Source organism: Bubalus kerabau, chromosome 8 (assembly GCF_029407905.1).
Source record: "Bubalus kerabau isolate K-KA32 ecotype Philippines breed swamp buffalo chromosome 8, PCC_UOA_SB_1v2, whole genome shotgun sequence".
NCBI lineage: Eukaryota > Metazoa > Chordata > Mammalia > Artiodactyla > Bovidae > Bubalus > Bubalus kerabau.
In genome coordinates, this window is record NC_073631.1 from 39,527,464 (window position 1) to 39,552,451 (window position 24,988).

Genomic DNA, 24,988 nt, shown 5'->3' on the forward strand with positions numbered 1-24,988 from the left:
TATATTCATTAGTATACAAGAAAAAGAAAAATCCTCCTAACTAATTTTAACTTTTGTTCAATTGATTCTGCTATCCAAACAAGTTTCCCTTTCTTCACTAACTTCTTCCTCAAATGGGAAGAGGAAGTTAAGAGAAAGGAGTAGTAGATTCAGGAGGAAAGATCTTAGGTCCCAGTATTGAATTCTGATGTGAATTATGCATGTAGTTTCATACAAATATTCCTCCTCAATGAATCCATTAATTCCTCTGTAAAATTAAAAAATTATACACAGAAAATCTCAGTGAATACTCTTTTAAACTTTTTTTAAAGCTTTAAATAAGGGTAACCATACAGTGTACATGATTTATGAATGTACATTTTGCAGACAATTTTACATACTCTGAATGTAGATGTGAAAGTACCCCATTATCTCTTTTGACAGTTGAAGCAGTCTTTAAACATGTAATCATGTCATATACATGTTAAGATTGATTTTATATGTTACCAGCTTAGGCTTTCAGAGATCTCTTTTGTAAACCTCATTCAGAGTAAAAGTGCAGTTAGACATATTAAATAACATGTCTTCATGTCGCATCTAAGACAGGAAATTGAATAAATAAGTAAGCATGTAATCCCATAATTTTTCTGCTTGCTCAACTACTGAATTTATTTCATTTTTTCAAACCTTGTTATAAATTCATTCTAATGCTGCACTGTTTTCTAGTATTATGTTTCTGTATTCCAATCCCAATACTCACTTTCTCCTATATTTATACACTTTATTTCAAAGTTTTAAAATATAATACATCTTTGTCCTTTCATCCTCTTATATTAATTATTTTAAATTATTATGAGAAATTTTATTAAAACAATAAACAACCAGTATTTTGCAATACGTCTTGAAGACAGGAGAAATTTATAACTCTTTTTTCTGATGGGGAAATTATATCATTTCTCTTAAACTAGAAATTTTACTGTTAAAATGTGCCTCAGTATACAATACAAATTTTTACTGAGACAGAGTTTTGGAGCTTATATTTCTTGTAAATATATATGATTTCACTGCTTATTTTCTTTTGCTAGATCAGAGTGGATGATCATATCATCAGAACAGAACAAGGCCTTCTACTGCGTAGTCTGCAGCGGAAGGATTCAGGCAATTACCTCTGTCATGCGGTGGAACACGGATTCATGCAAACTCTTCTTAAAGTGACCCTAGAAGTCATTGACACAGAGCATTTGGAAGAACTTCTTCATAAAGATGATGATGGAGATGGGTCTAAGACCAAAGAAATGTCCAACAGCATGACGCCTAGCCAGAAGGTCTGGTACAGAGACTTCATGCAGCTCATCAACCATCCCAACCTGAACACAATGGATGAGTTCTGTGAACAAGTTTGGAAAAGGGACCGAAAACAGCGTAGGCAAAGGCCAGGACATACCCAAGGGAACAGTAACAAATGGAAGCACTTACAGGAAAATAAGAAAGGCAGAAACAGGAGGACCCACGAATTTGAGAGGGCACCCAGGAGTGTCTGAGCTGCATTACCTCTAGAAACCTCAAACAAGTAGAAACTTGCCTAGACAATAACTGGAAAAAATGCAATATACATGAACTTTTTCATGGCATTATGTGGATGTTTACAATGGTGGGAAATGCAACTGAGTTCCACCAACTATAAATTAAGTCCATGAGTAATATTACTAACAGGCATTCTTCTGAATACCAACACCTGTTAATAGAGGTCAGATGAACACAGATGTTCACACTAGTGACTTAATGTTTCCTATGAGATTTCACTATACAGGTTTCACTTTCTTCTTTGCCTGAGAAATAAAAATGTCATTTGCCATAGTGCCATCTAAAGAATAAAAATGGCATCAGCAAAGCCATTTTCTTGAACTAGAAGTTTAAGATAAACTGCATGGATTTACTAAGCTGATGAATATTCCAAAACATTGTTGGATTCAAGGATATCTTTTGGCTACCAACACTCATGTTTATGTGTACTGGAGGAGTAAAATGATACTGAATGAAATGGTCTATGGAAATTAAAAACAAACAAACAAACAAACATAAACCATTCATCATCCAGAAGAAAAATGGAATACACTGATCTACTACTGATGTCTTTCTTCCAGCTTTGATCTAAAGATGTATTTTATTAAAACTATAATTTAAATGTACCATGACAAATATGCAGAAAAAATTAGCTCTTTTCTAAGCTAGAGTAAGTTTTTGTCTTACAGTTATTGTGGTATATAGTTTTTGTTTTTAAAAAACTCCAGTTGTGTGCTGCTTTTTTAAAACATTTTCAGTTTTGCAAGAATAACCAATATTGTCCTAAAGCATATATACATCATTAACAACTAATTCCTAAAGTCTGGATATAAAGTATGCTTTATTTCTCTGAGGAATTAAGAAATTAACATCTCCTTTTCTTCAAATATTACCTAAATTAATTAGAAACTGCATAAATATTCTTAGAAAAACAGAGCACTTATCTGGAAAGAAAAACAAAGATAGAAATCAATTTGCAAATGCATTTTTTTGTACCTAATGAATCAACAAAGAGAAAAAGGATCATATATTTCACAAAAATAGTAAGCATTGGTTTAATTTAATGTTAATAGAAAATGTCTTAACTCTTCACTTGAATCCCTGTCTGATATTTACAATATAAAAACTCTCTCTTGACTCCATTAGGTTTTTTATCTGTGTCACTTAATTTTTTTGAGAAGAGGGAGGTCAAGGATATTCAGAACAGCATCCTAAAAGCAAATTTCCCAGCTCTGTTCACATTTTTATCAGCTATTTCTTATCTCACCTTAAGACAATTATCTGTCTAAAGAACTCATGATTCCTTTCAAGTCAGTGGGAGTGACTTTTATACAAACTATTTTCCAGGACACAACCCAGCCTTAAAACATGTAAAGCTCATTGTCTTCTGCAACAACTTATAAAATAAGATAATTATTAATTAAGGGCTTGTCTGCTTCATTGTCCTAAGATGATTCCTTAAGAATAATTGACTTCAAGATGTAAAAAACCTTCAGCATTGAGATGCAGTTTCTTTTGTACTGCACTCAACTTTCCAAGAATTCCTCTCTGGGTCCTTCATCATGCACAAAAATGCAAAGGAAACATATTATTGCTAATTAATGAAAGCAGCATTGAAATTCTGACTATAGCTGTATTGGGATTCTAAATAACTCAGAATTAATTTCTCACCTCAGACTATAGTGAATTTGCAAAAAATCCTCTTTATCAGCTGAAATATTTCACAGATGAAAGCTCATGTTTCAACTTTAATGATTACATTGAATAAATAGTTTTTTGACATTTGTTTCAAATGGGAGCCTAGAAGTACCCTATATTCAGTTTTAGGCTCCATTGATTAATACAGTGTTACTCTTAGAAGTACATCCTCAAATGGCAGCTGAATTTTAAATTATTTGAAGAACAGAGTCCTATAGAGAAGAAGTGTTTGAGATATAAATCAAAGAACAAAAAGTGCTTCAAAAATAGGTCATTTTAAAATGTTTTCATAGAGTATCTTAACTGTACTGCAATTCAGTATTGCATTTTATTCTAAATTTGCAGCTGAAACACATTTATTGGCAATAACAAAAGTATCTTATTTCTTATTAGTCCTCAAAAATAAAGGATTTGAAAGGACAGAGATTATGTAACTTTAGGGATGCCATATAATATCTGAATGCATTTTGTTCAGCACTATGAAATACCCATAGAAATAAAGTCTAGATTTCAGTTAAAAGAAACAAAACAAACAAATCCACCAGCATGTCTTAATAAATCATCAGGTCTACATTTTTGAAGAAAATTATAGATGTAACTTACACATAAATAACTCTTATTCCAGTCTTAATCTTCTGTCAGTGTGAACAGGGCAATTTGCACAAAAAATAATTAATATCCCATTTATTCAGTTTTAATAGACTTTGGCTCATGCTTGTATCATCAGAGTTGAAACTTTTTTAAGAGACTCATGTGACCTTGAACAGATTATGACAACAATCTTAAAATAGGAAAAAGTACATAACAGAAGAGAAATTATGACCCACTTGAAATCAAATGTAAAGTGTAAATGCATGTAAATGCACACTTAATGCTACTTTTTATGTATTATTTAGTGATTTTCAATGGTATGTGTTTAATATTTTTGCTACCTACACATTAGGGAAAAGAGATGTAAATAATTTTGGAAAGAAAAGGAAGGACAGTGTAAAATGCAACTTTTTGTAGGTACCCCATTACAGTGTGTTCAACATCATCCTAAAATGCAAGATTTTCCCACATAGGTGACAAAGTGGCTCATGTGCTATTTAAGGGAAGAAGCTGTGTGCCCATTCAATAAGCATGTTTTTTGCCAGGTAGTAAATATGTTCCATATCTGTATTTATCATTGGATTTCAGATGGGAACTAGAAAACTGGAGAGAAAAATGTAATGAAACTGCTGCTGTAAATTACTCCTGTTAGCATGTATTCAGTTGCTAAATACACATTTCTTCAAAATATTCGAATTCAGATGTCTTTACTATTCCATGTAGCATATAGTGTCGAGGAACGTAAGGGTAGAAGAGGTTGAGAACCAGAGTCAACTTGCTAGCATATTTATTCACTGTAGTCATCCGTAAGCTGAGCTCTGTACTTCTGGTGATAAATGTGAATGTTACGCCTTTAAATTAAATATTGTTATTTTATGCCATACTTACAAAGCAAATATGGGGAGGAAACTCTATAGTGTGTCATTATCATAGTCAGTTTCATTCAAGATCTACAAAGAAGCCTGAAAATTGTTATTGAAATTGCCTATCCTGAAGGTCATAAGCAAGCATTTTATTAATTTATTAATATGGAGTGATTAGTACAACATTTTGAAATCTTTGTTTTAAGAATTCATTTTTAAACACAATTTTCTTTCACTTTAATGGAAATCTGTCAAGTTTCATGGCGTCAAATACACACTTAACAAATAGGATTCAACATTAATGTAACAGTGTATAGAGATAAATGAGCCTAATGCCAAAGACATCCATGCTTTGTATTTTAACTTTGTAATAACTATAAAGTCAATGTTAATGTTTGCAAAATACATATGTCCATCAATAAGAAAGCATTTTTCAAAACTCTGCAGAACCGCTTAGTTTTACTTCTAACAGTTTATATACTAATTAATTAAAGAAACATACTTTTTAAAATTAAAATAGTAAGAGGTCCTATAGATGAAAGAGAGAATGAACCCTTGGAGATGTTGCCTCATATAATATGGTCATTTTCACCGTCAACCTGACCAAAGAAGACAGCTTGGTTTTCATTTCAAACATGCAAGTATACATAGACAGAGGCAGAGGTATCAAATCAAATTAAACCAATAATAATAATAATTTTGAATATAAACAAATCAGGCTTTTAGACATTTTGTTCTTTAGAACCAGATTCCTACCCATTGTATGAGATTCTGCTTGTAAGTCTTACTACATGCAATGTGCTAGGCACTGGTAGATAATGAGGATACTAACATAAATGAGGCATAGACTCAAGAGCTCACAATGAAATAAAGAAAATAGATTGTAATATGACTTGGCATCATCTTATCTGGCCAATTTTCCTGATCCTCCCATCCCTAGATTGTACTAACCATCTTCTCTGCCCTAAATCTGTGCCTTGTATATAATTTCACTATCACACTTATCACAAAAGTGTAATTTCTTTGTTTACAGCCCAGTCTCCTTTTCTAGACTGTGAGTGAGCTCCTTGAGGGCAAGGTTTGTATCTATTTTATTTCTGTCCTAGCCTGATGACTGACACAAGAAAGGAGCTCTTTAAATTGTTGCAGGAAAGAACCAGGTTACACTGTGATGAGTGCCAAGAGCAAACTCAAAATAAAAGTGCTATGGGGATGTCCAGGCTGTCCAGTTTTCCCAGCACCACTTGCTGAAGAGGATTTTTTTCTCCTTTGTATATTCTTGCCTCCTTTGTCAAAGATTACTTGACCATAGGTGTATAGGTTTATTACTGGACTTTCTATTCTGTTCCATTGATATATATATCAGTTGTTGTGCCAATATCATGCTGTTTTGATTACTGTAGCTTTGTAGTATTGTCTGAAGTCTGGGGCAGTTATGCCTCCAGCTTTTTTTTTTTTTTAATCCCCCTCAGGAATGCTTTTGCAATTCTAGGTCTTTTATGGTTCTATATAAGTCTTAACGATTATTTGTTGTAGTTCTCTAAAATATATCATGGATAATTGATAGGGATTGCATTAAATCTGTAGATTTCTTTGGGTAGTATGCTCATTTTAACAATATGAATTCTTCCAAGAGCATGGGATATCTTTCCACTTGTTTGAATCACCATTTGTTTGTTTCAGTTTCTTTTATGAGTGTTTTTAGAGTTCTCAACATATGGGTCTTTCACCTACTTGGTTTAGGTTTATTCCTAGGTATTTTATTTATTTATTTTTGACCTGAATTTTAAATGGGATTGTTTTACTTTTTATTTCTGGTATTTAATTGTAAGTGTAAAAAAATGCAGCAGATTTCTGTATATTAATCTTGTATCCTACTACCTTGCTAAATTCATTTATTATTTCTAAGTTTTTGCATAGTCTTTAGGATTTACTATATAGTGTGCCATTCAACTGCATATAATGAAAACTTGAACCTCTTCCTTTCCAATTTGGATGCCTTTTATTTGTTTTTCTATAACACTCCCTCATAACATATCCAAAAATAAACTCAGAATGTGAAGGCCTAAATATAAGACATGACACCAAAAAACTGCAGAAGCAGAGAACATAGGCAGAACATTTTGTGACATATATCATAGCAATATATGCTTAGATCAATGCAAAAGAATTAAAAGCAAAAATAAACAAATGGGACCTAATCACATTTAATATTTTGCACAGCAAAGAAGACTATCAGCAAAATGAAAAAAAAAAAAAGTATGGAATGGAAGAAAATGTTTGCGAGCAGTATAACTAAGAAGGGAAAATATGAATATAGCTCATACAACTCAATATTTAAAGAACAAAACAACCCAGTCAATAGGCAGAAGTTCTAAATAGACATTTCCTGAAAGAAGGATACAGATAGCCAACAGTTACATGAAAAGATGTTCAATATCACTAATTATTAGAGAGATACAAATCAAAACCACAATGAGGTACCACCTCATACTGATCTGAATGGCTATCATCAAAAAGTCTATGGATAATAAATACTAGAGAGCGTGTGGGGGAAAGAGAACCCTCCTACACTGTTGATGCAAATGAAAATTGCTACAGCCACTGTGGAGAACGTATGGAAATTCCTTAAGGAAACTAAAAATAGCATTACCATAGGATGCAGCAATCCAACTCCTTGTCATATATCCAAAAAAGATGAAAACTCTAATTCAAAAATATCCATGCACCTCAGTGTTCATAACAGCACTATCTGCAATAGCAAGGACATGGAACCAGCCCAAGTGCCTATCAACAGATGATTGGTTTAAGAAGATACAGCATATATATACATAATGCAATATTACTCAGCCATAAAAAGAGAAAAAATAATACCATTTACAGTAACATGGATGGACCTAGAGATGATCATACTAGGTAAAGTAAATCAGAGAAAGAGAAATGTTGTATCGCTTATATGTGTAATCTCATAATACAAATGAATTTATTTACAAACCAGAAACAGATTCACAGACATAGAAAACAAACTTACGGTTACTAAAGGGTAAAGGGACTAAAAGGACTAAAGGGTAAAGGGTAAAGGGACACAGATAAATTTGGAGTATGGGATTAACAGATACACACTATACAAAAATAGAAAAACAACAAGGATTTACTGTATAGCACTGAAAACTATGTTAATAATGTATAATGGAAGAGAATCTGAAATATATAAAACTGAATCACTTTACTGTGTATCTGAAAACTAAGACAATATTGTAAATCAATGATACTTCAATTTAAAAAAAATGCTGTGAAATCAAAAAGGAATCAAGAATATGGTGGGAGATATCATAGAAAGCTTTAGAAAAGAAGTGACCCATACACTATGGAATGAAATATGACAGATTTGTACAAATGAAGTAAAAGAAGGCATTCTGGGAAGACAGAATGAGGAGAAAGGAAGAAAGGTATGAAAATACTTTTGAGAACAAGCATCCCAAATGAGAAGAGCATGGACTTCATAATGAAAAGTTAAATGTCCCCTCTCTTATGAGTCAAATGGTGTATTTGTTTGGTTTTTACTGTATTTTGACTTATTGCACTCTATTTGCAGCCCATATTCTCATCACTGGTACATAATGTCATTCACTCTGCTTCTTTATATCCTTTGCACCCTTTGCTCTCCTTGTCTTTCCTCTAAATGTTAACCTCTTTGATATTTACTCAGCTGGAGTCACAGCAGTGGGCAGTATTCCCACAATCACTTTCAAATTAATCTTGATGCCATAATCTCTTTGCTAGTTCAAGTGACCACAGGTCAGCTGGAATTTGGAATTCCACAGATGAGTAGCTGAGAGAAGATGGCTTCTTCAGGTTAGCCCCACTCCTCTTGTCTTTTACATACCTTCACCGTTATCTCACCCATCTAGTACTAGACAGCCATGTCATGGGTTCCAACATTGCCTAGCAAGGTGACCCACAAACAAGACTTCACCAAAGATCAGATCAGAGATCAGATCAGATCAGTCGCTCAGTTGTGTCGGACTCCTTGCGACCCCATGAACCGCACGCAGCACGCCAAAGATAGCATTGAAATAAGTAGCGTGTGTTTGCTCAGTGGATGCCCTAGATGGAGTCCTCCACAGCTAAACAATAACACAAGTGAAGTTAGCACACACAGTTGACAGGCAAAGATTCCTATTTTCTGTTTTTAACTGAAAAACTTTTTTTTTTAAGTGAGAGCCATATCTTGAGTCTGTCAACTCCATTGCACCATTATGTCAAATTTTCTCTCCTATAACAAAAAAAATATATTTTATTTCTCTTAACCTAAACATTATACTTGTATCTGCAGTATTTACTTATACAGTACCTAAGCAAAATGTTTCATAAATGTGTTCAAATCATTACAGTTTGGGTGATTTTGAAGTTTTAACTTCCATTTTTTCTGTAAACCTCATTGAAGCATTAGATCTCAAGTAAAAACATTTTTTAAAAAATCCATGTTATTTGTGTAGCCCAATTCTTAAAGTTTCGATTGTTTGGTTGATAACTAAGTCCAGAGAGGCTTAAACTTTTTCAGCAAAGTTTTGTGTCTGAAAATCAAATAGCTTTTCCACTTTACAATTTATTTACTACACTTCAGTTTTTAGTGGGTTTGCACCTTTGAATTTCAAAATAAAGAATGAATTTTGTTAGTCCTCAAATATTCTTATTTGAATTAAATCACTGGTAAATATCAAGAAATTAATACATATCTCCATGTACCATTTAATAAATTCTACTTGAATTTAGATACTGACTAAAAATGATTCATCTATACTGTATTATTGGCATGTACAAATTTCAGAAAAAAATGTTCCTTTTCTTCTTTGTATTACTTTTGATTCTCAGTATATATTTGTTGAAATTAACTTTTACTATATTTGGTTCGAGAAGCAGTTTAAATTTATTACCTAGTGAATAGTATACAGCATGATAAATAAAATCTGGCATCCATATGAAAAAGTGTACTGTTAAAAAGTATATTAAATTCTTAACATTACAAAATCCGTCCACTCAGAAAAGCATAAGTAAATTCTCATCCCAAGATTATTATATTTTGACCGAATCTATTGTCTAGTCACTAACTTTAGAAACATGCCATTATTAAGACTTCTCCTTTAATTTCTTCATAAGTTTAAAATTAAAAAAAAAAAACAAAATCACATACCCTAGATTACAAAATCCATAATCCATTCATAAAAATAAGATATTCTATTCCCTTTGGAGATTGGAATATAACTTGCAATTATTCCTATACTGGTCTCTTTCTAAGCTCCTCTTAGATATTAGACAGTGTTTATTAAAATTGTGTAATATCACGTGGCTCTCTATTCACTATTGAGAAGTAATATGCTTGAACTTCTTTAAAGGAAATACTTATGTATTTTTATAAAATTATCTGACTGATATCAGTACATACTAAATCTAAGAAGAAACTTTATGATATATTGCATTATGTTGTATTTACTATTATAATATTAAATAAAATCAATATATGCAAAGTATAAAAGCAATAATAAAGCCTTACTAAAGCTACTCCTTGACAATAGCAATATTACATTTTTTATATCACTTTATAATAATCCAGGTATTTTTGTGATCTCATTTGACCCTCTTTATATGAAGTAGGGCAGTCTTATTATCGTAACTTTGTAGGAAAGAACAGTAATAAGTGATTTGTCTTAGATCTTAAATTTAGACTTATTAATCAGTAATTTAGGTCTAATGTGGAAACATTAACCTTTTAAACCCCAGATTACAATCTTGTTATTTTATCTAATTTGAACAGAAACTTTTATCACCACATTTCATCATATAGTAAAAAAAAAAAGTCTATTAAACTTTTAATAAATTGCCACTGCAAAGGTGTTATTTTTGTTTCAGTCATCTAAAAATAATGTACATTCCAGGAAACAACTTATTGACTTGGGTACTTGATAAAATATTAATATGAAAGATGAAAGGTCCAATGAAAATTTCATCAGTCTTCAGTTATAAAATACTTAATGTCTATACTTTCTCAAAGAAAAAAATTTGAAGAAAAAATATTGGTTACTTCATGACTTGTTCTTAAGCAATTGAAGCAAAAAAAGAAAACTTTTATATTAAATGAGCTTTTTATTTTGGAATAATAAATGCATTCTTAAAGTCTGTGTTTATAGATGAAAATTATTTTGTTAGAAAATACCTTAATTTTTAATAACAATTTGAAGTGTATACTTTTGTGTGGAATAATATCCTTACACAATTTAACATATCAAGGACACCATTCCATGAGCAAACTTTAAAAATATACAGTATTTTCATAAAAATACATAGCAAGAAAACTTTATACTTCTTATTCAATTGCTACTTTCAAATATGTCATAATTATCAGTGCCTTATGTCAATAAATGCCAAAAGAAATTCTATACATATTCCCATTCTTCAACAGTAGTAATTATAAACATTCTATGTACATACATTCAACTTAAATATCTATCGTTTTTGAAATAAATTATGTTTTTACTTGATATATATGCCTAGATAATATAACTTTAAAATATTAAAGAAGTATGATAGACAATTGCAAGAATCCTAAATCGTATGAATGATAAATTTTGTTGAAATCCTAAATTCTTCAATATGTCACTTGGTTTTAAAATTCTCCAGTCCCACCCATTAAATGAGTGTCTCAATGGAAATGAACTCTAGCAGACACCAACTTCCTTAGGAAATATGCATCAAGATACGTTAACTTCCAATTAAATATGGTACCCCAGAATGTCAGATTTGTTCTTAGCATTCACTAGGTTGTCTGAACCATTTGAAGATTATTTCAAAATCCAAGATTCAGTATTAAATGGAGATTAAACTTGTCAATTCCATGTGGATGTCTTTCATCTCCACTTGCATTATTGTGTCACTTCTGTTATGGTGTCTCACAGTTGAGTGTTTTGAAAACTGGGTCAATATAGTAATGTTTTAAAGCAGTATTTCTATATTATTATAAGCCTGTGTTCTCAGGAAAAATTATCCTTCAGTGAATAAAAGCATTCTTATTGCCTCATACACTTCCAAAATTTATGCTGAAATCAAAACTTCAAAACAAAGCAAAACCTCATTGTGTTTTGAAGATCTTGCCATCTTCTCATTGTTTGTTTAACCCTTTAAAAATTAAATACTAATTTCCCTGATTCTCTTCCATCTTCTGCAGTTTCTGGCACATCTTTCCTACCAGTTAGCAATCCAGCTTAAAAAATTCAGTATCCTCTAAAGAATGTGGTATATATGAAAAATGGAATATTACTCAGCCATAAAACAGACAAAACTGGGTCATTTGTAGAGACATGGATAGACCACTGTCACACAGAGTAAAATAAGTCAGAGAAAAACATATTACCACATATAACTGGAACCAGGAAAACTGGTACAGATGAACCTGTTTACAAGGCAGAAATAGAGACACAGATGTAGAAAACAAATATGTGGACACCAAATAGGGGAAGAGGGTGTGAATTGTGAGACTGTGATTGACATATATACACTAATATGTGTGAAATAATAACTAATGAGAACCTGCTGTATACCACAGGGAACTCTACTTGATGCTCTGTGGTGACCTAAATGGGAAGGCAATCCAAAAAAAAAAAAAAAAAAGAAGAGATGTATATATACATACAACTGTTTCCCTTTGCTCTACAGCAGAAACGAATACAACATTGTAAAGCAACTATACCCCGATTGAAAATTAAAAAAAAAGTCAGTACCCTCACTGATGATCCATCTAACATTTTGCACAGTTAATTGACCTATTTCTCCAATCCACCTTCAGTCATCAACAAGAGACCAGGAAGACTTCAATGGCATGTAAAACAAAAATGAGAATAAGGACATGAGCTATGGTTAGAGCAAGGAAAGTAGAGCACAGTTTCCAGAAAAGGAAGATGTAGGCCTCAGGCCATTTATTTTGCATGTGCTGAGTGCACCCTAAGTAACAGGCACAATATGGGGTGTCAAGGAAGAGGAAAAATGTGTCTCTTATTTTGAGAAACACACAAAATCAAATGCCAAACACCAGAAGAGAACATGTCAAATACCATAGATGTGATATACTAGTATTAAATAATCATAGTTATAGTAGTACTGGTAGTAGTGATACTGTTTATAACATGCTGTTTGTTTTAACGAAGTACTTTATTTGTATTGCTTTATTTAATTAATACAACAGCTCCAGAAACCTTGTTATTTAGTACCTATTTAATCAATAAAGAAACTGGCACACAGTGGTTAAATAACTAATTAAATAAAATTCCTGGCTATGTTTCTAGAAAAATAAGTAGTTATTGTAAATATTATTTTTAAAAATGCTGTACAGAAAAGAAAGAAAAAGTATGTCAAGAAATTTTAGAAAATGAAGGAGAGGACAGGATCCGGATCGACTAAGGAAGCAGAGAACACTTTTTCATAAAGCAAGGTAGACACTCAAAGGGCTTTCTTCTCTATTTTTTCTGATAATGGTGAAAAAAATGTTTTCCCTTTTTAAAAAATGAATAAACAAAAGGTTCTTAATTATGTCTATTGCCACCGTCTTTAGTCATTCATCCCTCCATGTCTTCTCAGTCTCATGTACCTACAATTCCTCTTTCTACCATTCTAAAGCCATAAGTATAACAAAAATAATTTCCTTTATTTATACTATTCATCTGAGTACTTTTCTACTTGTCTTTTCCCATAAGAATTCTCAAAAGAAATTATAAATATTCCCAATAAAAGATAAATAAGTGTTTGACATTTATCCTCTTGTAAAACCTCATTAAATGAAGATAGCAGCAGATTTTTCTTAATTTCCATCTAGGTCAATTTGTAATTTTTAGGGCTACTCTCTGTCTGCCATCATCATCCCAAAGGATGTGTTCTGAAAGTGACTCACCCAGTTGTTCTGTACTAAGTAATCACTTGCATGTGTATAGAGTTTCCACAGTTAACATTTTCAAGCCTGGAAAGAAGACATTTCTCTATACATTATTTCTATCTTCCAGAAAACAAAATAATCCTTTTTTATACAGTCTCAAACAAATCCCATTGCATTGTGTGCTTTTGCATATGAAATCTTGAGAGAGTCTGAGCAATTGCAAATTCTGGTAAACAACTTTCAAAAATAGAATCAGAGTTGAAAAATATAAAAAATTATATTTCTTGTAAGGTATAATTTACAGGCATAAAATATAAGAACATGCATTTACTCATAGTCTCTAAAGAACACATGAAAAAGACCACTACCATAAATCACACCTAGAAAGATAATAATTTATGCAAAATCACTCCCTTTAAAAAGTAGAGATGAAAAGAGACATGACACCTCAAAACCCTGCCAAAATAAGGATAAACACAAGAAATAAACCATATGTGTTGTGGGAGGCAAATCACAAAGAAACTGCTAGGCAAAAATAAGATCAAACTATGACATGATCCACATGTTCACTAGTATGAAGGTCTCAGCAAAATCTGACGGACATCAAGGTCTGGTTGGAAGGGATAAAAATTTCAGAAGTGTGAATAATGATCGGCTTCAATTACTTGGTAATTCTTTTTTAAATAATTGCTTTTTGTTTGAAGTATTATCATCTTTCAGCTGTATCTTGGTAACATAAAATGAAGCATTAAGAGATCAAATAATGATTGCAGGCTTGAAGTAGAATTATTCTATTTATATGAACTTCACGATACCATTTGAGCTGGTGTCTAGAAAAGACTACTGTATATAATAGACAAGCTAGAAGGGGAAAAAGAATAAGACTATACAAAAAGTATTTTATACTGTCCCTAAGTAAAAAGAGCATTAAGTTCAAAACTCAATGGGCAGTATATTGAAAATCATCTTCAGTATATACTTACTTCAGTATATACTGAAGATGATTTTCAGAGAAAACTGAACTAGAGTTTCTTTCATACCTTGAGTCTAGGTCTATTCTCTGGATACATCTCCAGGCTCTGTGTTCCTCAGTGTTTCTGATCAGTCTTGCTACGTTTAAATGTCTTTTACTGAATACAACATAACTCACCTTTTATGTTCAGCTTTCTTTTATTGACCAGATGATATAACATATTTAACACAACATTAAGGGATGGGAAGATACTGCTCAAAAAGAAGTTGTTTTAAGAGCATAGAATCAGGAAAAAACAGACATTGTAAGAGCATGATGAAAGAATGGAAGCTGGGAAGGCAAGGGAAGAAAGTGCATTGATCTTTAAAGGAAGTAAAATCCTAAAGGAACACAGCTATCATCTCTTTTATTAACAGTTTAAGTGCTTGGGTTCCTATGTACTTCCTCTTTATCCTTATGGAGATCCCTGTCTTACATACTATTGATCTATCTTTAACTTGTCTACTTTGGTCAACTATTTAATTTACTAAGTCCAGTTACTCAGAACATGTAGTCAAATGTGGACTATCAGTATTGGTATCACCTGGGAGTTTATGAGAATTACAGCTACCCATGGACATCACCAGATGGTCAACACCGAAATCAGATTGATTGTATTCTTTGCAGCCAAAGATGGAGAAGCTCTATACAGTCAGCAAAAACAAGCCCAGGAGCTGACTGTGGCTCAGATCATGAACTCCTTATTGCTAATTCAGACTTAAATTGAATAAAATATGAAAAACCACTAGGCCATTCAGTATGACCTAAATCAAATCCCTTATGATTATACAGTAGAAGTGAGAAATAGATTTAAGGGACTAGATCTGATAGATAGAATGCCTGAAGAACTATGGACTGAGGTCCATGACATTGTACAGGAGACAAGGATCAAGACCATCCCCATGGAAAAGAAATGCAAAAAAGCAAAATGGCTATCTGGGGAGGCCTTACAAATAGCTGTGAAAAGAAGAGAAGTGAAAAGCAAAGGAGAAAAGGAAAGATATAAACATCTGAATGCAGAGTCCCAAGAATAGCCAGGAGAGATAAGAAAGCCTTCCTCAGCGTTCAATACAAAGAAATAGAAAAAAACAACAAAATGTGAAAGACTAGAGATCTCTTCAAGAAAATGAGAGATACCAAGGGAACATTTCATGCAAAGATAGGCTCGATAAAGGACAGAAATGGTATGGACCTAACAGAAGCAGAAAATATTAAGAGGTGGCAAGAATACACAGACTAACTGTACAAAAAAAGAGCTTCATGACCCAGATAATCATGATGGTGTGATCACTCACCTAGAGCCAGACATCCTGGAATGTGAAGTCAAGTGGGCCTTAGAAAGCATCACTATGAACAAAGCTAGTGGAAGTGATGGAATTCCAGTTGAGCTATTTCAAATCCTGAAAGATGATACTGTGAAAGTGCTGCACTCAATATGCCAGCAAATTTGGAAAAGTCAGCAGTGGCCACAGGACTGGAAAAGGTCATTTTTCATTCCAATCCCAAAGAAAGGCAAAGCCAAAGAATGTTCAAACTACCGCATAATTGCACTCATCTCACACGCTAGTAAAGTAATGCTCAAAATTCTCCAAGCCAGGCTTCAGTAGTATGTGAACCATGAACTTCCAGATATTCAAACTGGATTTAGAAAAGGCAGAGGAACCAGAGGCCAAAGGCTTTGACTATGTAGATCACAATAAACTGTGGAAAATTCTGAAAGAGATGGGAATACCAGACCACCTGACCTGCCTCTTGAGAAACCTATATGCAGGTCAGGAAGCAACAGTTAGAACTGGCCATGGAACAACAGACTGGTTCCTAATAGGAAAAGGAGTACGTCAAGGCTATATATTGTCACCCTTCTTATTTAACTTATATGCAGAGGACATCATGAGAAACACTAGGCTGGAAGAAGCACAAGCTGGAATCAAGATTGCCAGGAGAAATATCAATAACCTCAGATATGCAGATAACATCACTTTATGGCAGAAAGTGAAAAGGAAGTAAAAAGCCTCTTGATGAAAGTGAAAGAGGAGAGTGAAAAAGTTGGCTTAAAGCTCAACATTCAGAAAACGAAGATCATGGCATCTGGTCCCATCACTTCATGGCAAATAGATGGGGAAACAGTGGAAACAGTGTCAGGCTTTATTTTTTTGGACTCCAAAATCACTGCAGATGGTGACTGCAACCATGAAATTAAAAGACGCTTACTCCTTGGAAGGAAAGTTATAACCAACCTAGATAGCATATTGAAAAGCAGAGACAATGCTTTGTGAACAAAGTATTGCCAACAAAGTATCCATCTAGTCAAGGCTATGGGTTTTGCAGTAGTCATGTACGGATGTGAGAGTTGGACTGTGAAGAAAGCTGAGCGCCAAAGATATGATGCTTTTGAACTGTGGTGTTGGAGAAGACTCTTGAGAGTCCCTTGGACTGCAAGGAGATCCAACCAGTCCACTCTGAAGGATATCAGTACTGGGTGTTCTTTGGAAGGAATGATGCTAAAGCTGAAACTCCAGTACTTTGGCCACCTCATGCGAAGAGTTGACTTATTGGAAAAGACTCTGATGCTGGGAGGGATTGGGGGCAGGAGGAGAAGGGGATGACAGAGGATAAATGGCTGGATGGCATCACCGACTCGATGGACGTGAGTTTGAGTGAACTCCGGGAGTTGGTGATGGACAGGGAGGCCTGGCGTGCTGCAATTCATGGGGTGCAAAGAGTTGGACACGACTGAGCGACTGAACTGAACATGACAGCTACCCAAGACCCTCCCTAAATCTACTAAATCAGAACTAAAAAGCATTTTAGCTCAATCCCCTGATAATGTTTGAGCAGCAGTTCTCTGACTCATTCTTATAGATTTGAATCTCGTTCTCTTTCAGGCACACACATTTAGCCAGCCGTTCCTGGTTTTCTCAGGATTTCACTGCCCCCCCCCCCCCCCCATGGCTCCATACAGGCTTTTGCCTGTTTGTCCTATGAAGGCTAATCTGCTTCCGGGATCTACAGGCACTTAGAGGCCTGAGACCAGTCACTAAGATGTCTGGGCCCTTGGATGTCAGGTAAAAATTACTTACCCCATTTGTTTAGAGAAACTGTTGTATATTTCAAGAATGATTGTGATGGAAATTGACAGAAAGTTGTGTTTCAAGTAATGTTTGCTCATCAATGATAATAGGCTAAACTGCAGGTGGGAGACTCTTAGAAGATAATTCTACTATTCAGGTGTTTTAAAGTTTCATTTCCTGTGTTTAGTTTTGGGGTGTTTCTAGATAAAAAAAGTACAGAAAAGTTCAGCTGTAAAAGTAGATTAATCTAGTTTTTGAATAATATTCTTATGAGAGGGAGCATAGCACAATAAGAGAATATATTTTATCAACAATATTGTCATCTCGTTTCCTTAGATTTCCTGGGATAATGAAATTAGATTTTCCTGGAGGATCTCAATTATTAGACTTCCTAAAATTTAGCAGCAGTATGAATGACTGCATTTCTCAACCATTTTTTTTCTAGTAATTTTATAACATGTCTACAAGTAATAAATGCTGGAGAGGGTGTGGAGAAAAGGGAACCCTCTTACACTGCTGGTGGGAATGCAAACTAGTACAGCCACTATGGAGAACAGTGTGGAGATTCCTTAAAAAACTGGAAATAGAACTGCCTTATGATCCAGCAATCCCACTGCTGGGCATACACACCGAGGAAACCAGAAGGGAAAGAGACACGTGTACCCCAATGTTCATCGCAGCACTGTTTATAATAGCCAGGACATGGAAGCAACCTAGATGTCCATCAGCAGATGAATGGATAAGAAAGCTGTGGTACATATACACAATGGAGTATTACTCGGCCATTAAAAAGAATACATTTGAATCAGTTCTAATGAGGTGGATGAAACTGGAGCCTATTATACAGAGTGAAGTAAGCCAGAAAGAAAAACACCAATACAGTATACTAATGCATATATATGGAATTTAGAAAGATGGTAACAATAACCCTGTGTACGAGACAGCAAGAGAGACATTGATGTATAGAACCGTCTTTTGGACTCTGTGGGAGAGGGAGAGGGTGGGAAGATTTGGGAGAATGGCTTTGAAACATGTATAATATCATGTATGAAACGAGTTGCCAATCCAGGTTCGATGCACGATACTGGATGCTTGGGTCTAGTGCACTGGGACGACCCAGAGGGATGGTATGGGGAAGGAGGAGGGAGGAGGGTTCAGGATGGGGAACACATGTATACCTGTGGCGGATTCACTTTGATATTTGGCAAAACTAATACAATTTTGTAAAGTTTAAAAATAAAAATAAATAAATAAATTCTATGAAGAAAATATAGTAATTTAAATACTTCCTATAAATAGAACTACTTGAATTTCCACCAGAAAGTCTTTTAAAAATTAAATACGCAATTTAGCAAAACAATAATCAAAGTCTATTTCTTTAGAATTTTTTGGTGCCATTAAATCTCAATAATGTGTAAAGCTAATACTTAAAAGCATGAGCAGCTTTAACAGTGTATGCATGTATACATGGCATAGATTTCTAAGATTGATTTTTCACTTCTTCCTGGGTGGTCTCTACTACTGCCTTTTACACTACAACCAACTGATCCCAAAGTTCAGGGTTATTGAAAAGCATCGTAAATAAAATCCATGTGTGCGTTGTTTAAGTACCAGATGATATTTACAAAGGTTTCAGCAACTTTGTCAGTTCACTGCCAGCAAAAATTACCAATGTCTGCCATTAGTGGTACAATCACAAATGTTTTTGTAAGGTTGAATTTACCCTGATAATCTTCCCTGGAAAATTCTAGTAGAACTGTAAAGGAATGATATTATTTATGTTGCACTCACTGTTGCATGTCAAAGCAACAGATACTGTCTGTTCAAAGCAGCCCTTGAGCTTCTTGTTGGACTCCCCATTGTCACAGATCTATACCTTCTTGAGGAAAGAATATCTGTCCTTAAGAGAAAGTCTCTATGCTATTTCTTTCTATGAAAATGGTTTTCTGATTAGCAGAAATATGTGAGCCTATTAAAATCACTTCCAAAAAAAAACCCAGTTAGTACTGAAGTATTGGATGTTTTATGTCAATGAGATTTCAGGAAGTGGGGACTTTAAATTTAAGCTCAAGAGGGTTTCCAGTCATGGAGTTTAAAAAGTGCAGTTTTCTTTTAATCTCTCTGTAAATCATCTTAAAATACTGTTGATTTGCTAATGTGTAACACAGACTTCTAGATTTTTTGTTGAGGAAAAAGGATAAATTGAGATCAATGGGAATGGGAGCCTGGGGGCAATTGAGGTACAGGAAATTTCCAAAGCAGTTTTTGAATAGTTGTGAGGACAAAATGAGGTGTCATTGGTGGCTCAGATGGTAAAGAATCTGCCTGCAATGCAGGAGACCAGGATCCAATCCCTGGGTCAGGAAGGGAAGCCCACTCCAATATTCTCGCCTAGAGAATTCCATGGACAGAAGAGCCTGGCAGGCTACAGTCCATGGAGTTGTAAAGAGTAGAATATGACTGAGCAACTAACAATTCACTTCAAGGACAAAATGAAGTCACTACCAAAGAGGTTCTGGTTTCCTGTCCCACAGTCATGAAACATAAGCATTTCATGTTGTACCATTGAGTATCAGCTTTTAGATATGACTTAAAGCAGATTGTATTTTATATTTTTAGCATAAAAGGGTAACCTTGGATAAAATATCATGTAGCATCAACAGCTATGTCATTAGTCAAAACCCAATATTAAAGAATTTAAAACCCCAAATCTACATTTATAACAAATAACCCACTCTAGTCTTAGGTCACTTTGGCAAATTGTGACGGTTTCTTTGAGCATTTAGAAGTTGTTTCCATGGCCAAGTACAGTGAACAATCCATATTTTTTACTGGTCAGTTCCTGTGCTGATCACCATAGGATAGTGGCCAGTAGCTTAAGACATATAAATGTTATACAGGGTGGTCAAGGTTTTAATCAATCAGGAGTGTTTGCAAATCAGAAGAACTCCACTTTACAGGATCCCTGTTATCTTTTACAGCTTGAGGCTGAATAGAGGACCACACAGGACAAGGGTACAGGACTCTGACCACTTTCAGAGAAAAAGGATATCTTCTGAAGCCAAAGCAAAAGAAGTACCTGTGGGTGAGAGGTCACAGGAGATACTAGAACTAAGTGGAAAAAAATGAAGTGAGTAAAAGGTAACAGGAAACTGCAACTTAAACCTTCCTTCCTTTAGAAAACATGACTTTTCAAAAGGAAAGAAAAATAAGGAAGATCATTTTAGAATTTGGGTTCATCTGTAAAAGGACATGATTAAAAAGATTGATTCTGGGAGTTGCTTATTTAGCTGGAAATACTCAAGTCTTGGGTTGTTTCATCTAAGTTCTAAAGAGCTGTGTGTATGTGCTTATGTTCTTGTGTTTGGTTGTGTGTGTGTCAGTTCAGGCATGTATAAACTAATAACCCTCTTTGTATTCAAATTTTAAAGCTGGTAACTTGTAGAACCCTTATTTTCACAGCTAAAATTGCTTGTTGGGAATCTACAGTGTTTAGATCTCAAGCACCTATTCACTTTCCCCATCTGTGCTTTCTAAACACCATTAGCTAGTAGAATAGATTATAGCTTCTCTTTCCCTAGAGATGTACATTTCAGTGAGGAGAAATTCAGTGGCCCCACCTTATCTCCAAATCCACAGGCAACTCATTTGGAAAATAAAATGAGATACAGCAAATCACAGTTGTAGGTTCCTCCTATAAAACATTCCCTACAAACTCTTGTCTGTTGCCCCTGCTGCAACCCACCTTCAGTGCCCACTGCTCTTCTACATCCACCCCAACTCTTTGCCTCTAGTCTTCACGTCTACACTCAGCCCAAGCCGACCGTGACACTATTATCTGATCTCCTTTGAGCACATCTCTGTGGATACTCACACATCCAGCAGCAGACACTCTCAGAAACCACAGCAGCCCCTGGTGCCAGTTACTGATGCCATCCCAAATCCTTTACTACCCCAGTCTTGCTACACCTGACATAAACTGGTTCCTGTTATATTCTATAGAATTGAGCAATAGAAGAAATACATCTACACAGATTTTTAAAATTTCCTCCATAATCTCTTTTAAAAGAGTGTTAAGATGATGGCAAGATGAAGGCTTATGACTAAGACTTTCTTCTGTCTCACATGAGAATACTCAAAAGTAACTATTCTTTACTTCTAGAAGTGTAGTTTTTAAAGGAAAAGGTAAAAGGAGGCCTGAAAATCTTTCATCAAGCTCCCTCCATTGATTACAGTGGAAAGAAGGTAAACCAATTAAGTCCCTTAGGATATGCTACAAATATTGTAAGACTGTTCCAGAAAGATTTGAAAATATGACTCTATCAACCTCCCAGATTGTACTTAGTAACATAATAAAACTGCTATAAGTGAGGGCAGTTCAACAATCTAAGTGACAATAGTAAATATTGAAAGGGAAGCATTTGGGGGCCAACAAGGCTCTGCCCTGAATCTCATCCAGATTATTCCTCTTCTGCCTGCCTGGCTGCTAAGTTCACTTCCAGTTTCTCTGTCCATGAGAGACCTCTTCAGTTTCACTCATAATTGTGGATACTGAGGCTCTTGTATTATGGGTATAATCTGAGCCTACTTAAAAAAATCATCCCATTTTCTATAATATATTATTCTATGACCATACTCTGATTATGTTAACCTTGAGTTCTATTAATTATAAACAAATGCATATGACAAACATCTATCACAAGCTTAGAACACATAAAAATTCATACTAAAATTACATTATACAAGAGTCAACACTGGGCTCAGGAAGACCAGAAAAGATTGATATATCTTACTTATTCTCTTATAAATATTTATCAGGTCTTTACTATGTGACAGACATAAGATATATAAATCTGACTTCTGTGAGGTTACAACCTATAAGTTGAGCGTTAACACTGATATATATAGTAGAAAGCAACAAACATATTAAGGAAAATAAGAGATTTACCTACTACTGCAATTCACAGATTATTATATTAAAAAAAAAGAATCTCAGATGTATTTCTGGAACAACTTCCCTCTCTCAGGGAGATTCAACATTCTTAACCCTATTAAACAGAGACACGGACAAATAGTGGAAGGCTTTGATGCTAAAGTTTATGCCTCTCTATATATTGCTTTCATACTGATTATCACTGTTTTTTATGGATACAAAGTTGACATAAACATTTCTATGTGGTAACTGAAATATTTATCTGAATTCATGCAGATAAAATGTTTTGTATAAATATGTTTGAAATTTGAGGAATAAATATTTCAGTTTGGTAACTTTCTGCTTTATCAGTTTGCCTACTGGTAGCCTCTATGACTTCATACCTAGTAATCTCTCCTTGATAATTGTTTTGTTTTTAATGAAGAAAGACCCTAGGAGTTTAGATTACTCATTTCACATAACTCTGATTTATGCACAATTTATATATATATATATGTGTGTGTGTGTGTGTGTGTGTGTGCTCACTTTTAAAAACGTGGTGAAAGAGTTCAGTCTTGAGAATGGGTTTATGCTAAGGGAAAGAACCATCAGGCTGTCAGCTTTTCAAGCAAAGACCAGTCAGAACATGAGTATCTAGGGATTTTGCAAAGGCCGTTTTCACATCGTGAAGTGTCTTAGTCTAAATTTCTTGGCAACATTTGTTTTTGACATTTTATTTTTCAATTCAAAGCCATTTCAATGTGTCATTATCTTGAACAATGTAATATGAGCTGTTTCCAGATAAGTATAGAAACTTAACAAAAGTTCCATGATTTTAGCCAACCTGCACCTGCCACCTTCCCTGGAGACCCAGTCCTGTGTGGTTTCCTTACATGAAGTAAAAGCACTTTACAGATCACACCTCAATAATTCACAAATGCTGTGGAGTTGTAAAGCCCTCTCATTATGTGATTTTTGCCTTCCATCTATAGCATTTTGGAAAAATTTGGAGGAATCTCAAGTTAATCTAATCTTTCTGAAAGCCAAAGTGATAAAATTACATAATGAGATGGAGAGGAGATTATAAAGTAATTATTATTTCTACTTTTTGGATTGGGCTGGCATTCCGGGTAAAGAATTGTTTCAACACATGATGTTTCTTTCTTACCCCTGGTTCATTTATAATCATTCCAAGAGAACACTTTTCTGCTTTTATTCATTCATTCATTCTTTCATTCATTCTGTAACTATTTGATGAACGCTAATGAATGCCAGGCATTGTTCTTGTTGTTCAATAACTAATCATGTCCAATTCTTTGAGACCCCATGGACTGCAGCACAAAAGGCTTCCCTGTCCATCACTGCTTTCTGGAGTTTTCTCAAATTCATGTCCATTGAATTGGTGATCCTACCCAACCCTCTCATCCTCTGCTGCCCTCTTCTAATCCTGCCTCAATGTCCCCCAGCATCAGGGTCTTTTCCAGTGAGTTGGCTATTCACATCAGGTGGTAAGGTATTGGAGCTTCAGCTGTAGCATCTTCCAATGACTATTCAGGGTTGATTAGGGTTGACTGGATTGACAGGATTGATTAGGATTCAGAGTCCTTTAGGATTGACTGGTTTGATCTCTTTGCTGTCCAAGGGACTCTCAAGAGTCTTTAGCACCACAGTTTAAAAGCATCAAGGCACTCAGCCTTCTTTATGGTTCAAATTTCACATCTGCACAGGACTACTGGGAAAACCATAGCTTTGAATATCTGGATTTTTGTTGGCAAAGTGATGTCTCTGCTTTTTAATACGCTGTCTAGGTTTGGGATAGCTTTGCTTCCAAGGAGCAAGCATCTTTTAATTATATGGCTGCAGTCACTGTCCACAGTGATTTTGGAGCCCAAGAAAATAAAATCTGTCAAGCTTCTACTTTTCCCCCTTCTATTTGCCATAAAGTGATGGGACTGGATGCCATGATCTTCATTTTATGAATGTTGAGTTTTAAGCCTGCTTTTTCACTCTTCTCTTTCATCCTCATCAAGAGGCTCTTTAGTTCCCCTTCACTTTCTGCCATTGGAGTGGTATCATCTGCTCTGAGGTTATTGATATTTCTCCTGGCAGTCTTAATTCCAGTTTGTGCTTCATCTAGTCCAGCATTTCTCATGATGTACTCTGCATATAAATTAAATAAGCAGCGTGACAATATATAGCCTTGTCGCACTCCTTTCCCAATTATGAACCCTTTTGTTCCATATCCTATTCTAACTGTTGCTTCTTGACCCGCACACAGATTTCTTAGGAGACAGGTAAGATGGTCCGGTATTCCCATCTCTTTAAGAATTTTCCACAGTTTGTTGTGATCCACACAGTCAAAGGCTGTAGAGCAGTCAA

General features: G+C 34.6%; 1 protein-coding gene across 8 annotated transcripts in view; it reads left to right on the top strand.

Annotated features, from left to right (window-relative positions):
- Window positions 1–10,725, top strand: part of SEMA3A (semaphorin 3A) — a 560,896-nt gene extending 550,171 nt beyond the window's left edge. For all 8 annotated transcript variants that reach the window (XM_055590101.1, XM_055590100.1, XM_055590098.1 and 5 more), the window contains one exon: window positions 1,065–10,725. In XM_055590101.1, the coding sequence (XP_055446076.1) occupies window positions 1,065–1,520 (456 nt within the window). In that variant the 3' untranslated portion in view covers window positions 1,521–10,725. The remainder of the gene's footprint in view (window positions 1–1,064) is intronic.
- The last annotated feature ends 14,263 nt before the right edge of the window (window positions 10,726–24,988 follow it).